Genomic DNA, 12,660 nt, shown 5'->3' with positions numbered 1-12,660 from the left:
CAAAATATTTTTGGCTGGTAAGAAATCTGTGTGGCTCGTAGATGTTTAAATCACAGTTTATGCCCTGCTCCCCATCGATTCCCAATTTCCCTACCGCTCGGCACTCACAGGGCTCCTGGACGCACATTGTCTCAGGAACACCAAGAAAAGTCATCAGGAACGTGTCTGTGTAGGCACATATATGTGGCGCCAGAGACATGTGCCTCATAAACATGACAGATGTGTTTACGGTGCCTCGCATACACAGTTGTGATGAGACTTACCTGGGACATCGATGAATCTCTTGTACACGTTTAGGAAGGCAGCCTCTGACTCCTTACTTCTTTTACTCACTGCGTCGATCTGAAAGGAGAGATGGAGAGAATGGTTAAGAAAAAAGAGAGATAGTCAAGATGATACATTTTTTTCAGACAACACCCCAACAATCATAAATCACATTTTCCGGCTTATAAAGGCTTTTATACTTTGGCATCATCTTCCCTATACTATTCATTCCATCAGGATTAATCTAGTTTTATAGGACAAATAGTCACATATCCAATGTAGTTCAACATGAATCTGGTTTATATAAAAATGTATTCATTTTAAACATTTTCAGATCTATTAGTGCTACAATATCCACACAGATCTATTGACCACAGAATTTCAGTCTTAAAAACACATGAATAGTAATTTCATTAATGTAATTTAGTAACAACCTGCTAAAAGAGATTGAGCTTCCAACCCTCTCAGTTAATCATGGGTACTGAGTGCTTCACTGCTGTGCGCTGGGCAGACAGAGCTCTCCTAAAACTGGAAAGCACCAATGCAGCTAACCAATGAGTCATGAAGAAGGTGACGTGATTTGGGGTTGGGCCAAGAGGCACCACAGACCTTGCTTGAAGTTCCTCAACAATCAAGTACAGGAGTATAGAGCTGTGGAAGAGGTCTTCTTCTATAGTCATGACATTTCTGTAGTACGCAGGTGAGGTTTCAAAAATGGTTATTTTTAGCTCCAAACCAACACTATACATCACAAATACCCGCCCATAAAACTAAACATTATAGATGTTGCAAAAGTACTTCATGAATCAGGATAGAACACAACAGCAACAGTCTGTGTGGCTCAACATCCATTCCAGATTGCCTCTCAAATACCGTCTAAAAGAAAGAAAACACACTTTGGACATACAGTCAAATACTGTACCATATTCATCCTTGGCCCTTGGAGATATAGGGAGAGGAGGAAAAATGCAGGCCACAGATGACTCTTCCCTGAACCCTCTCTCGCCCTCAGTACCACACTGGGCAACAGCTGGCGAGGCTTTTGTCCAAGCCTTTTTAAATTGCGTGGTTGGTTGGTGGATGTTTGGTGGAGGGTTGGTTAAACACCATCTTTGGGTCATGTGACAGACGTAATGCATCGGCCCTCTCACACTATTATAACCCCCCACGCGTTGATGCATTTTGGATCAGCTTTCAGTCACATGGAAGGAACTATATTAATGGTGAGTACTCTATGTCCACCATCACACACACGTTTTATATGATCTAACACACACACATAAGCATGCTAAACCCTTAAAGCCAGAGCTGTGCTCTATACATTACACCACCTCGCAATCATGCACTGTAAATACAATCCTTTCCTAATGTATAGATGGCCAATGTAAGTCATTTGGATATAATACCACTCTTCAGAGAAAAATAATACAGTATAACCTTTATTCAACAAGATAAAGATGTATTGGTCGTCAAAATGACCAACTGTACTGTTCTTCCTTTTCAAGATACTCACCATTTGGCCTAGCTAAACTACCATAGTAAACTACCATAGTAAAGTACTTTTTTAATCCACTTGCAGACTTCTACCTGCAGTGTATAAGAGTAAGAAAGGTGTCTCATTGGCCAAGCTACATGAGCTAATGATAGACAGTGGGCCCGCCCACTGTGGGGTTCAGAGTCTTCATGTGTGTGGCTGTTGTTGAGGTTGCACCGAGCAGCCCAGAGGTAGCGTGTGCGTGTGTGTTGTGTGTGTCTGTGGTGTCTCCTGAGAGCCCAGTACAGGCCTGACTGTGCGTTCCTCCACTGCTCTGGGAGTGTGAGCAGCCAGCCAGCCAGTCCTGGCATCGCCTCTGAACTGGGCCAAAGCCAGCTAACTGGGTCATCCCTGGGTAGAGGAGGGGAGGGAGGGAGAGAGGGAGGGGGAAGCAGGGGAGAGCTACTGTACCACACTGCTAGTGTCAGTCAGCCAGGATCTACTTCAAGTGTTTTTTGGACTAAAAGCACACACACTTAGACCAACCGAAGAGGAAAGGAGTTCTATTTGTCCCATCCACCTCCCCCCAACACACACGCATACATACCACCTCCCCCAACATTTACAATTTCCTTCCCAACCCATAGGGTGGCAGTGTTTGCTCAAATTCACAAAAAGATGTGGCTCAGTAACTGCAACTGCAAGTCAGCAACTTACACACAAAGTTAAAAGTGTCCAGAACTACAGTGTTTACAGACACCAAACAGTGGGTTCCTAAAGGAGAAATCAAATAAAAACAACGTTTTGGACGTCTCCTGCCCAGACTCTGTTAGAGGTTTTGATTTATGGAGCGAGGCAGGCAGTTGCCACTGACAAACGCCAGTGAGCCCCAGTCACTCTTTGCTCCTATGGGAGAGAGAAATGAAACATGTTCAAATGGGCTTTTGCTGGAAAACATCTGGATCCAAACTGGGCAGCGCCAAGTTCCCAAGTTCCCCCACCCTCCCTCTCTCGCTCTCCCCGCTTTCTCTCCTTCTCTCTATCGCAGATGGAGCAATTAATGTTCCCTGCTTACTGGGCAAAGGGATCCACCAGACATCTTGTCAGGAAAAGGCTGCTTCCCTCTCTGGCTTTCCATTGAAAGTGAAGAGAAAGGGGGTGGAGTGGGATAGATAGTGACTGGGGGGGTTGAGGAGGGAGAGAGAGGTAAGGTAATGGGATGGATGGCACCTGGAGTGTGTGTGTGTGTGTGTGTGTGTGTGTGTGTGTGTGTGTGTGTGTGTGTGTGTGTGTGTGTGTGTGTGTGTGTGTGTGTGTGTGTGTGTGTGTGTGTGTGTGCGCCAAGGTCCTGCGTGACTGTGCGGCGATGGCTCAGTGCAGATTATCTGCCTCTCTCTCCAATGCAGTCCCATACACATTCTGACAGGGGAGGGCATCTGGCAACGCCGGCCATGCTGCCTTCTGAATGATCTGACCAGCTCTGACCAGCTCACAGGTATAGCATAACACACATCCAATGAACCATCTGGACTCTTTAGGGGTGCGGGAACAACTTAAAAATAGACGTGGTTGCTAGCCTAATGACACTAGCGGGAGCTAGATGAAACACAAGGAAGGCTTTGGCATCGGCTTAGGGGCCAGGGGAAACCGTTGGCCTGCTTGTCTCTGTCTGTGACCTGGCCTAACCCCTTAATTGCAGAGCAGGTTTTAAGCTGTGGATAACTGATCCGGAGTGGTGTGCGTGTGCGGGGGAGAGAGAGTATATGTGTGTGTGTGTTTGAGTGTGCTTCTTTTTGGGTTGGGTAGGAGGGATTACTGGCTTTGCAGCTTTCTTTTAAGCGGGGAATTATAGTCTGAGAGGACGGTGACTTAGAGCATCCTCTGGGCTTCCTAGGGAAACAGGAAACAGCTAGCTAGCTCCCTCTCTTCATCTCGGTGTCACCTGGGGTTGTCATATGGCGGGCCTAACACACTAGGCCTACTTGAAGGCAGCTACCGTAGTATGGATATATAGTTCTACTAATTTTCCTCATTGCTGTAGCCTTACATTAGAAGTAGGTTGATGTTCCTCTAACCACTGGTCCAGGGTCAGATGTTTTCTAATCCCCCTAATGGTGGTGAGGATTGGAAATTTGGTAATCTGATCCAAGATCTGTGATTACAGCCAACGTTTACCTCGTACAACATTAAAGATCTCATCATAAGAGTGGAGCTGGGATAGGATGGAGGAGCGAAACGGCGTCACACATTGATGGTCTGTGATGGCTGACACATTGCTCCTCTGGGGCAGATCGGGTGTCGCCTGGAATCAGCGTCAGTGCCATAGGGAAATCAGAGAACGAGCACCACCCTGTGCCATCATCACAGTCACCCCCTCTCTTTGTGTGCCATCAGGGCGGGAGGTGCTGGAGAGAGCGTAGCTTAATCATATACAGAAGGAGGAACATCTGACTCAAGGATACGGTAGAGAGGAGTGTGTTTGAGAACAGGGGCAGGTATGTCTTTACACAATCACACACATTTTTTAAATGTAACCTTTATTTAACTAAGCAAGTCAGTTAAGAACAAATTCCTATTTGCGATGACGGCCTACCGAGGAACATTGGGTTAACTGCTTTGTTCAGGGTCAGAACAACGGTCCTGACGGGCCACCCCCAGGTGGTGAGGGTAGGAAACAACATCTCCACCCCGCTGATCCTCAACACTGGTGCCCCACAAGGGTGCGTTCTCAGCCCTCTCCTGTACTCCCTGTTCACCCATGACTGCGTGGCCATGCACGCCTCCAACTCAATCATCAAGTTAGCAGACGACACGGCAACTGCTCCGCCCACAACTGTAAGGCTCTCCAGAGGGTAATGAGGTCTGCACAACGCATCACTGGGGGCAAACTACCTGCCCTCCAGGACACCTACACCACCCGATGCCACAGGAAGGCCAAAAAGATCATCAAGGACAACAAAAACCCGAGCTACTGCCTGTTCGCCCCGCTATCATCCAGAAGGTGAGGTCAGTACAGGTGCATCAAAGTGGGGACCGAGAGACTGAAAAACAGCTATCTCAAGGCCATCAGACTGTTAAACAGCCATCACTAACATTGAGATTATGTACATATTCTTATTAATTCCTTTACAGTTGTGTGTATAAGGTAGCTGTTGTGAAATTGTTAGGTTAGATTACTTGTTGGATATTACTGCATGGTCGGAACTAGAAGCACAAGCATTTCACTTCACTCGCATTAACATCTGCTAACCATGTGTATGTGACAAACAAAATTTGATTTGAACAGATTTTTACCTTGTCAGCTAAGGGATTTGAGCTAGCAACCTTTTCAGTTACTGTCCCAATGCTCTAACCACCAGGCTACCTGCCGCCCAATTCACACAGAATCCTTTTGAAAACATACTTTTAATAACCTGATACAAGTTGAAGCCCATCCCAGTCTCCCCTTTTTACTGTATGCCTATGCTAACACACACACACACACACACACACACACACACACACACATGCACACACACACGCACACACACGCACACACACGCACGCACACACACTGTCTGAGAATTGAGCTAATCACAGCGCTGTGCGAGCTGCCAACTTAACTTTCACAGCCTTCTCCCTGGGCTCCCGGTGCCCTTACGACGAGACAGACATCCAAAATTACACCGCAATTATGCAAAATCAGTAGTGACTTCCTGCATTTGTCCCACTCCTATGCCACTTTGTACGTGTCTCTCTCTGCCACAGCCATCACGTCTCCTGAAGGTCTCTCTGTAGCATTCGGTTGCCCGACTAGGCTTTATGGGGTTTGGAAGTGGCACACTGATTCGGTGTGCCCTCAAATAAAATAAGCCTACACTGCGTACTAACAATTTACTCACATTTAAATCTCATTCCTTATCAGGGTTGGGGAGTAACAGATTACATGTAAGGGATTACAAAAAAACTAACTGTAATCTGTTACTTTACCAACAAAAATATTGTCATCAGATTACAGATACTTTTTTTTTAAAAACTCCCATTTCCGTTTAAGAAACGTTTTCAAACAGAATCAGCCTAACGAATCCGCTCCCAGTGGACAGCCAGTGAAAACGCGCTCTTAGAGCAGATCCCAGTCTATGGAATAAAAGTTTGAGTTCCTCCTTCTAAAGTCCCCTGTGGTATTGTACTCCATACTGTCAAAACAAGTTTCATTTAAGAAGACCACAAGTGATGATAGCATCTAGTTTTCCACATACAAATAGCATTTTTCGCTAGTGCTCAAAGCATGCCATTTCAATAGCACCATTTATTTTTCAGCTTGAACCAATGAGCCCCAATAAGTCCTCCATGACAACAAAATCATAAACAGAGTAGGATAATTAGTTCTTCATTTTTGGGTTATGCTCAGGTAAAACAATTAGGCTAATCTATATTTCCAAGTCCTATTCCTGAAGATCAAGGGGTATTAAATTAATTGGAATGACTGGGACTCTGACAGACAGTTTTTTTAATGTAAAGATACAGACTAATCATATTATTATCTGAAGTAGAAAGCAATGGGTTGGAAGAAGCCTACATAACCAACACAAAGTAAAATGCAACATCCATTTATGGTTGGCTATGTAAACTCTAACATTGATTTATCCTGTAAGAGGTCATTCAATTGGTAATATTCATTTTTTCCCTCTTTTAATGCCTCTTGACGTTTATTGGGATGAGTCTTCTCCTTATGGTAGAACTGATCAATTTCATCTAGATGGACCATTTCATCTAGATGGACCAGAATTGGCTACATTGTAAAAACCTTGAACTTTTTTGGTAACTTTTTGGTCTTAATTTAAGGTTAGGGTTACACATGGTTAGCAGTGTGGTTAGGGTTATGTTTAAATCAGACTTTATGACTTTGTGGCTGTTCCAACTACTAACCTGCACCTCTTAATGGGAAAGTAAATCAGATGACATTACTGAGTTTGGGTAATCCAAAAGTTCTTAATATTTTGGGACAAGTAACTATTAACCGTAATGGAGTACATTTAGAAAGTAACCAACACAACCCTGTTCCTTAGCGACTGATTTCTTTACACGCCACTGACTGACTCGATGCTGGTTCCTCCCTCTTCATTTACAGTGCCAGTTCGTCATCAAGCTACAGTTGCTGTGGCTGTAAAATGCATCTGGGATAGACTCTGAGTGGTGTCTTGGAGAAGCAGAGATGGTCCGGGGAGAGACGGAGAACCCCCCGGTGGCGTCACACACCACATTCACACATCACACTTCATGCAAGGATGGATTCCCTCCGAGGCTTTGGCGACAGTAGGGACAGCATCAAGGGAGATCAGGAAAGAATTTGTTTACATGCATGCATGTATAAGTGTGTGTGAGTAGGTGGGGGAGGCTACAGTTGCAGTGGGGGGTGGTATGGTAGAAAGGTTCCCCCCCCCTCTCCCCTCTCCCCAAGAGGGGGTGCCATTGAGCTCTCCTGCCCTCCTTCTCTCCCGTCAACCCTCCCCCTGCTGTGGCGTGTGTCCACATGGGCCTGTGGGTGCCGAGTGCTGAGCTCTGCTCCCCATTGTGTTCTCATTTCCTGACAGGAAAAGAAGCGCTCGCTCATTTCACAAATAAAATGTAAAAAACTGAAACAGTAAGAAAGAAGGGGAAACAACCCAAACAGATCTAGCTGCCTGGCTCCTCTCCCTAACCCTTGAGGCCTTCCAGGAGTCTTCCAGAGCATCTCATATATTCTAATGCGCCGCACTTCATGCTCTGCCTTGTGTATAAGGAACAGAGGGAGCAGAAAATTTGACTTTTTCCCTCTCCTTCCCCCTATGGGGAGAGCTGAAATGTTTGTGTACTGTGTCTCTGTATCTGACAATCTGTACTTTGAATCTCACCATGTCTCCATTTAGTCATTTGTTTTGCTCCCTAATAAAGCAGTCAACACTACTGCTTTCACATGAGGAGCCATTTCTGAGATCTGGAACACCGTTATCTCTCAGCCAGCTGATGCTCATGGAAAACCAAGTGGAAGCACCAAATTCCTGAGATGATAAGTTGGGCCTTCGAAGGTCAGGGACTTCTCCTGTCCTTGCCAATCGCCCTATTCATCCACAGAGGAGATAAATTAAAATGGCTGCAGGAGTCTCAGGCTGGTGCCTGTGAGCCGGGCCCGTGTGATGTGGGGGGAGTAGTGGGTATTTTTAAACCTGGGGTGATTTAAACAGGGGCGATTAACTCTGTCAATAATAGGCCTGGGGGCCCTCACAAATTGCTCGCTCCAACCACAATGAACGCTAATGGGCCAGACAGGCTGCGGTGCGGTTCCGCCCTGCCTGAGAGAGGTGTACAGGGAGCCGTCTTTCCAGACCCTTTAACTTCATGAAATTTATATGGCACTCCTTGCTGCTGAATTATAAAGAAGTGCTTTTAGTCGCTGAAGCAGCGTCTTTATTGGTAGGCGTCGGCGATAGACATTTTGAGGGTTCGAGGGTGACAGACATTTGAAGCAAGGCAAATCTTTAAAATAGCCAGCATTACTGTACTTTCTTTCCATTCTGTCTTCTTTTCTTAAATCGCACCATCTACACTCTGTTTCATATTAGGGATTTCCTGTCCAAGGGTCTATATATAGGCCTATATAGCAAGGCAGAGCCGGGCTGATAGCAGCCACTGACCAATTACTGAGTCATGGCACGCAGTAGCAGCTAGGAGTTTTATTTAGCAGCCATTTAGAGGGCAGCCAAATTCTTGGGCCTCTCAGTGAGAGAGTGGGCTTTGTTTTAGGAGATCCAGAGCACTTAACAAAATAATACTTTAAGAGCCGACAGGAATAGGAATATAATTAAGTGGTGACTAATTACTGTCAGGGATAAGAAGCTGACTGGGGTGCTGGGTGTAACATGGCAACACAATGGTGCTCATAGAAAGCATTGTGGAGCGTTGGGAGACATGTGATCATCAAAGTGATCAAAACGACAGTTTGATTTCAAGGCGCACGCCTAAGACTACAATGTACAGTTTCCGTTTCCCTGAAGGGACTTCTAAAATAATCAAATATCTCAGTACAGTGGAATTAACTTAATAATACCCATTAGATGAATTGAAAGTAATAGAATATCTTTGAGCATGAGAGAAATTTGTTGTAAACACAAATGAGGGAGAAAAAACAACCAATCAAAATAAAGGTGTACCACATGGCTTCTTTTTCTAACAATGTATTTAATTGTTGCACTAAGTAACGCTGCATAGTACTGGTAAATCCTCCTGGAACAGGAAAACCAGAAACAGGACCATGACTCATGGGTCAGACGACTAGTGATGTTCTAGTATCATTTCTGTCTTAAGTAACCTACTGTCTTTTTCTGGAATTGAAAGGCACTGTATGCAAAATAGTGTACTGCACATGAAAAAATACACTGGTTTGTGTCCATGAGAAGGCAGAGAACTCCAAACATAACATATAAAGGGAGTAGCAGGCCTTTTAATTATGTTCAGACTAAACTCAAAACATTTTATATCATGAATTAGTCAGGTACTCACAAATGCATGCTCCGAATTAAAAATGCAATCTGACAGTGGCAAAATGTTACAGTCCTCCATCATTACCACATTAAATATGCACTAAGCAAGACAGAGGACAAATTTGCAGTCGACAAACACTTATCATGCATCTGTCCCCTAAAATAGTTGACAGATTTATGGATGTCACTTTGTTTGGATGAGACATTGCTGCCTGTCAAGAATGAAAGTGCCTCAAGCAAACATAAACACCAGTGTGACCACATCAGTGCCTATTCTAAAAATGTATTCTAATTGATTCATAGGATTGAATTGAAATCCTTTCCTGATTTGACAAAGATTAAAAGTGAATTGACTGTAGTAATTCAGGCAGTGCCTCCAGCTGAGGCAGGCCCCAGCAGTAGCAGTATAGCAGCGGAGGCCCTCGGAGGAGTCAGAGGAGTCAGGCTGGGCCTGTTCAGATGCTCTCCATAAAGCCCTCACATCGCTAAGCCCTTATTTACTGCAGGAGTGGCACTTGAGGAGGAATTAAGAGCTGGCGCCAGAAACACAGCTCTCACTCCCACACCCCTCCTCCCTGCCTCAAGACTCACAGCTCACATTATTATCATTAAAGTCCCCTAAATCAATTCTGAAGTTACCATACTTTCAGAGCAGTGCAAGGGGCGCTCTCAGGACAAAGTGTTAAATCGTCAGGGCCGCTCTTCCCTGTGGCTGGCCTAGGCTGTCAGGGCGCATTGTCAGGGTCAGGGATTTAAACCCGCCGCGGTCATAGCGCCCCCACCCTGCACACCCTCCAGAATAGAGGGTTAAAGCGCTATTGCCATCAGCCGCCCGCAACCTCACCCCCCCTGTCCACCCGCGAATCAGCCCTTGGTGTAAACTGGCTCATTTACTCTCATCCACACCCCCGTGCTCACATTTCTGAGGCAATGATACTACAATATCTCACACACAGACACACAAAGTCAGAGATTCAGTACAAGAGACAATTGGCAACATGTTTCTCCCATTGGCAAATCATTATTCAGGAGGCCAATTGCATTCATTTTAGCAGATATCAAAAGGAGTTTTACATCAGACGATGTGACACATAGCCATACAGGGGAGGTGGGGGGTTATGAAACAGAGAAAGGCATGTCTGCCTGGAGTTTAAGACTGAAGCTCTGATCAGGAGCAGTTTGGCTGGAATATTTTAAGGGGATGCAATTTAAACATGGCTGGGAGCTAGAGAGCCTCATAAAAGGACACAAATAATGGACTCCCCTGGCGAGGGCTCCACTGGGGAAGGGAAGGCTCCTCCAGCAGGAGAGCAGAGCAGCCAGCCAGCAGAAGTCTAGCCAGGCAGAGACAGCACATGTCAGCCTTTATGGAGTGTGTCAGGGGGCCACTGTCTCCCCGTAAAAACAAAATGTCCACCATCCCTCACAACATACACGATGTACAGTAGGCTACACACAAACACACATCCTTAAATCGATAAAGGAAAGCTAGGTATTAAATGTTCTAGAGTTTTAAATAGCACTCACCTCTGCTTGGAAGCCCTTTAGCAATGGAGCTACCTGCTTTCGCAGATCCTGCAAGACAAAAAAAGAAGGAAAAGTATTAGCATCGCATAACAATGCTACCTTGTGGGAGAGCAAAAGACAATATATTATCATACGGTGAAAATGGCCACATTCTCTGTTTCCACAGTCTTTAACACCTTGGTCATTGACTTTCATCCCTACAGTATTGAGCAGAAACCTCTTACAAACTAACCATATGTTTAGTTTAGCAAAGCCAGGCCCCATTTTCACTACATTCTCTCTGCGAGGCAAAATCCCTACTGTCAACTCTGATGGATGAGGGAGAGTGTTGCCTTTTGTTCCCAGATACGGAGCATAGAAACACATTAAACATATGGAAATGGGGATCCTGATTTGTCCAAACCCTCCCAGAGGGAAGGTTTGTTCTCTGGGAAAAGGAGGAAGAAAAACAAAACAGAGTATCACCTTGTGCTGCCCTTGAATGAGAGCAGAGGACGCTGTGCTTAAAGGAAAAGCGTGTGGCATACATTTACTCTCCCTCTCTCGCCATGACTCAGTTGTTTCTGGTTAAATTACCATTCAAGCAAAAACAGAAAAACGTAGAGTCGCTACATGCAAATGTGGACTCTGTTCATTAATTCACTTCTAAAAGTAATGTTAGGCCTGAAAAATTGTCCAACTTCAACAGCCGACTATTTCTGTAGAGTTATTTGTCTGTTTAACTTGGGAGAAACTGGGTTGAGTCTCGAATCTGTGGCGGATGAAAATAAAAGTCCCAAAAACAAGTGAATTTACAAAGTCTCCAATCAAAACAAACGTTGTTCCGACCTTACTCAAGCAATGATGAATCTTACCTTGGGCAACCTACAGTGGAGCGATGCGACACCTCGACATTAAAGTATATCTGATTATGGCCAAATTCAATGTCTCTTTTCATTTGAACAGAGCAAGCGTGTTTGATCATAAAATGTAATTAAATGCGCCCCTGAATAAATCTCAGCTGGGCACAAAAAGGCCTTACATGAGGCCTCCCTATAGGAATGCACAGCATGCTCCAAAACAGAACTGACCACTGAAACCGAGTTAGCAGCAGCCAGTTAGTGGAATGCAATGCATTTACACACATGCACACACACCAAGTACACTCCTAAAAGACTGGCCCACATTAGCCAAGTGGACATTTTGGTCACCCTCAGGATACAGTATAGGTGTACTCTGACACTTGCAGAACACATGCACAGCACATGGGGGGTCCTGTGACACAGTATAACCTCTGTAACCTATTACTGAAACCGTGTGTCAATTGTGAAATGTACAAAATGCATGAAGGGCCATATATTTTAAGCTGACCAACCATAACTTGCAGGGTAGACATTACAACTGTGTGAAATGTAGAGCTCTTAAATGCCTATGGGTTTCTGTTGTATCCTCTTCCCCATCTCTCCTCTCGTTTTACTTTCTCTCCCTCCACATTGATGTGTGTAAGTGTGCCTCCTATGACTGACTGATGTTTACACCAGTCTCCCCCCGCTCTTCCCTCCCTCCCTCCCTTCCTTCCTTCCTTCCCCTTCAACTAGGGAGCCTCTATGGAAGACTCTGGGGACTGGCTGACCCAGACCATACCATGCTGTGCTATGCTAACATTAGCGCGATGCTAGGAAGGTACCTAGTGTGCTGGACTTTTCCCAGTCCCCTGGAGGGATCAGCTGAGCCCGCTGATCTCCCGTCGCCACCGGCTACCGTACAGATCACCTTTATGAAGGGGCCACGTGACAAAAAGGAAACGTCGCTCAACATCTGGTTTCAACATAACACTCCTGCCCCGGCCAAGAGAACTCCAAAGTCTTTCTGGATCTCGACAGGGAAACACACGCACACACGCACACACACACACAC

The 12,660-nt window shown here is 45.2% G+C and overlaps 1 protein-coding gene across 5 annotated transcripts in view; it reads right to left on the bottom strand.

Moving 5' to 3' along the window:
• Positions 1-12,660, bottom strand: part of LOC135550744 (homeobox protein cut-like 1) — a 212,314-nt gene that overhangs the window by 106,101 nt on the left and 93,553 nt on the right. For all 5 annotated transcript variants that reach the window (XM_064981831.1, XM_064981827.1, XM_064981826.1 and 2 more), the window contains exons 3-4: positions 10,765-10,812; positions 264-342 (exon numbers count right to left, since the gene is read on the bottom strand). In XM_064981831.1, coding sequence (XP_064837903.1) covers positions 264-342; positions 10,765-10,812 — 127 coding nt within the window. The remainder of the gene's footprint in view (positions 1-263; positions 343-10,764; positions 10,813-12,660) is intronic.

Source organism: Oncorhynchus masou, chromosome 12 (assembly GCF_036934945.1).
Source record: "Oncorhynchus masou masou isolate Uvic2021 chromosome 12, UVic_Omas_1.1, whole genome shotgun sequence".
Lineage (NCBI taxonomy): Eukaryota > Metazoa > Chordata > Actinopteri > Salmoniformes > Salmonidae > Oncorhynchus > Oncorhynchus masou.
This window is presented reverse-complemented; position numbering and strand designations above follow the sequence as displayed.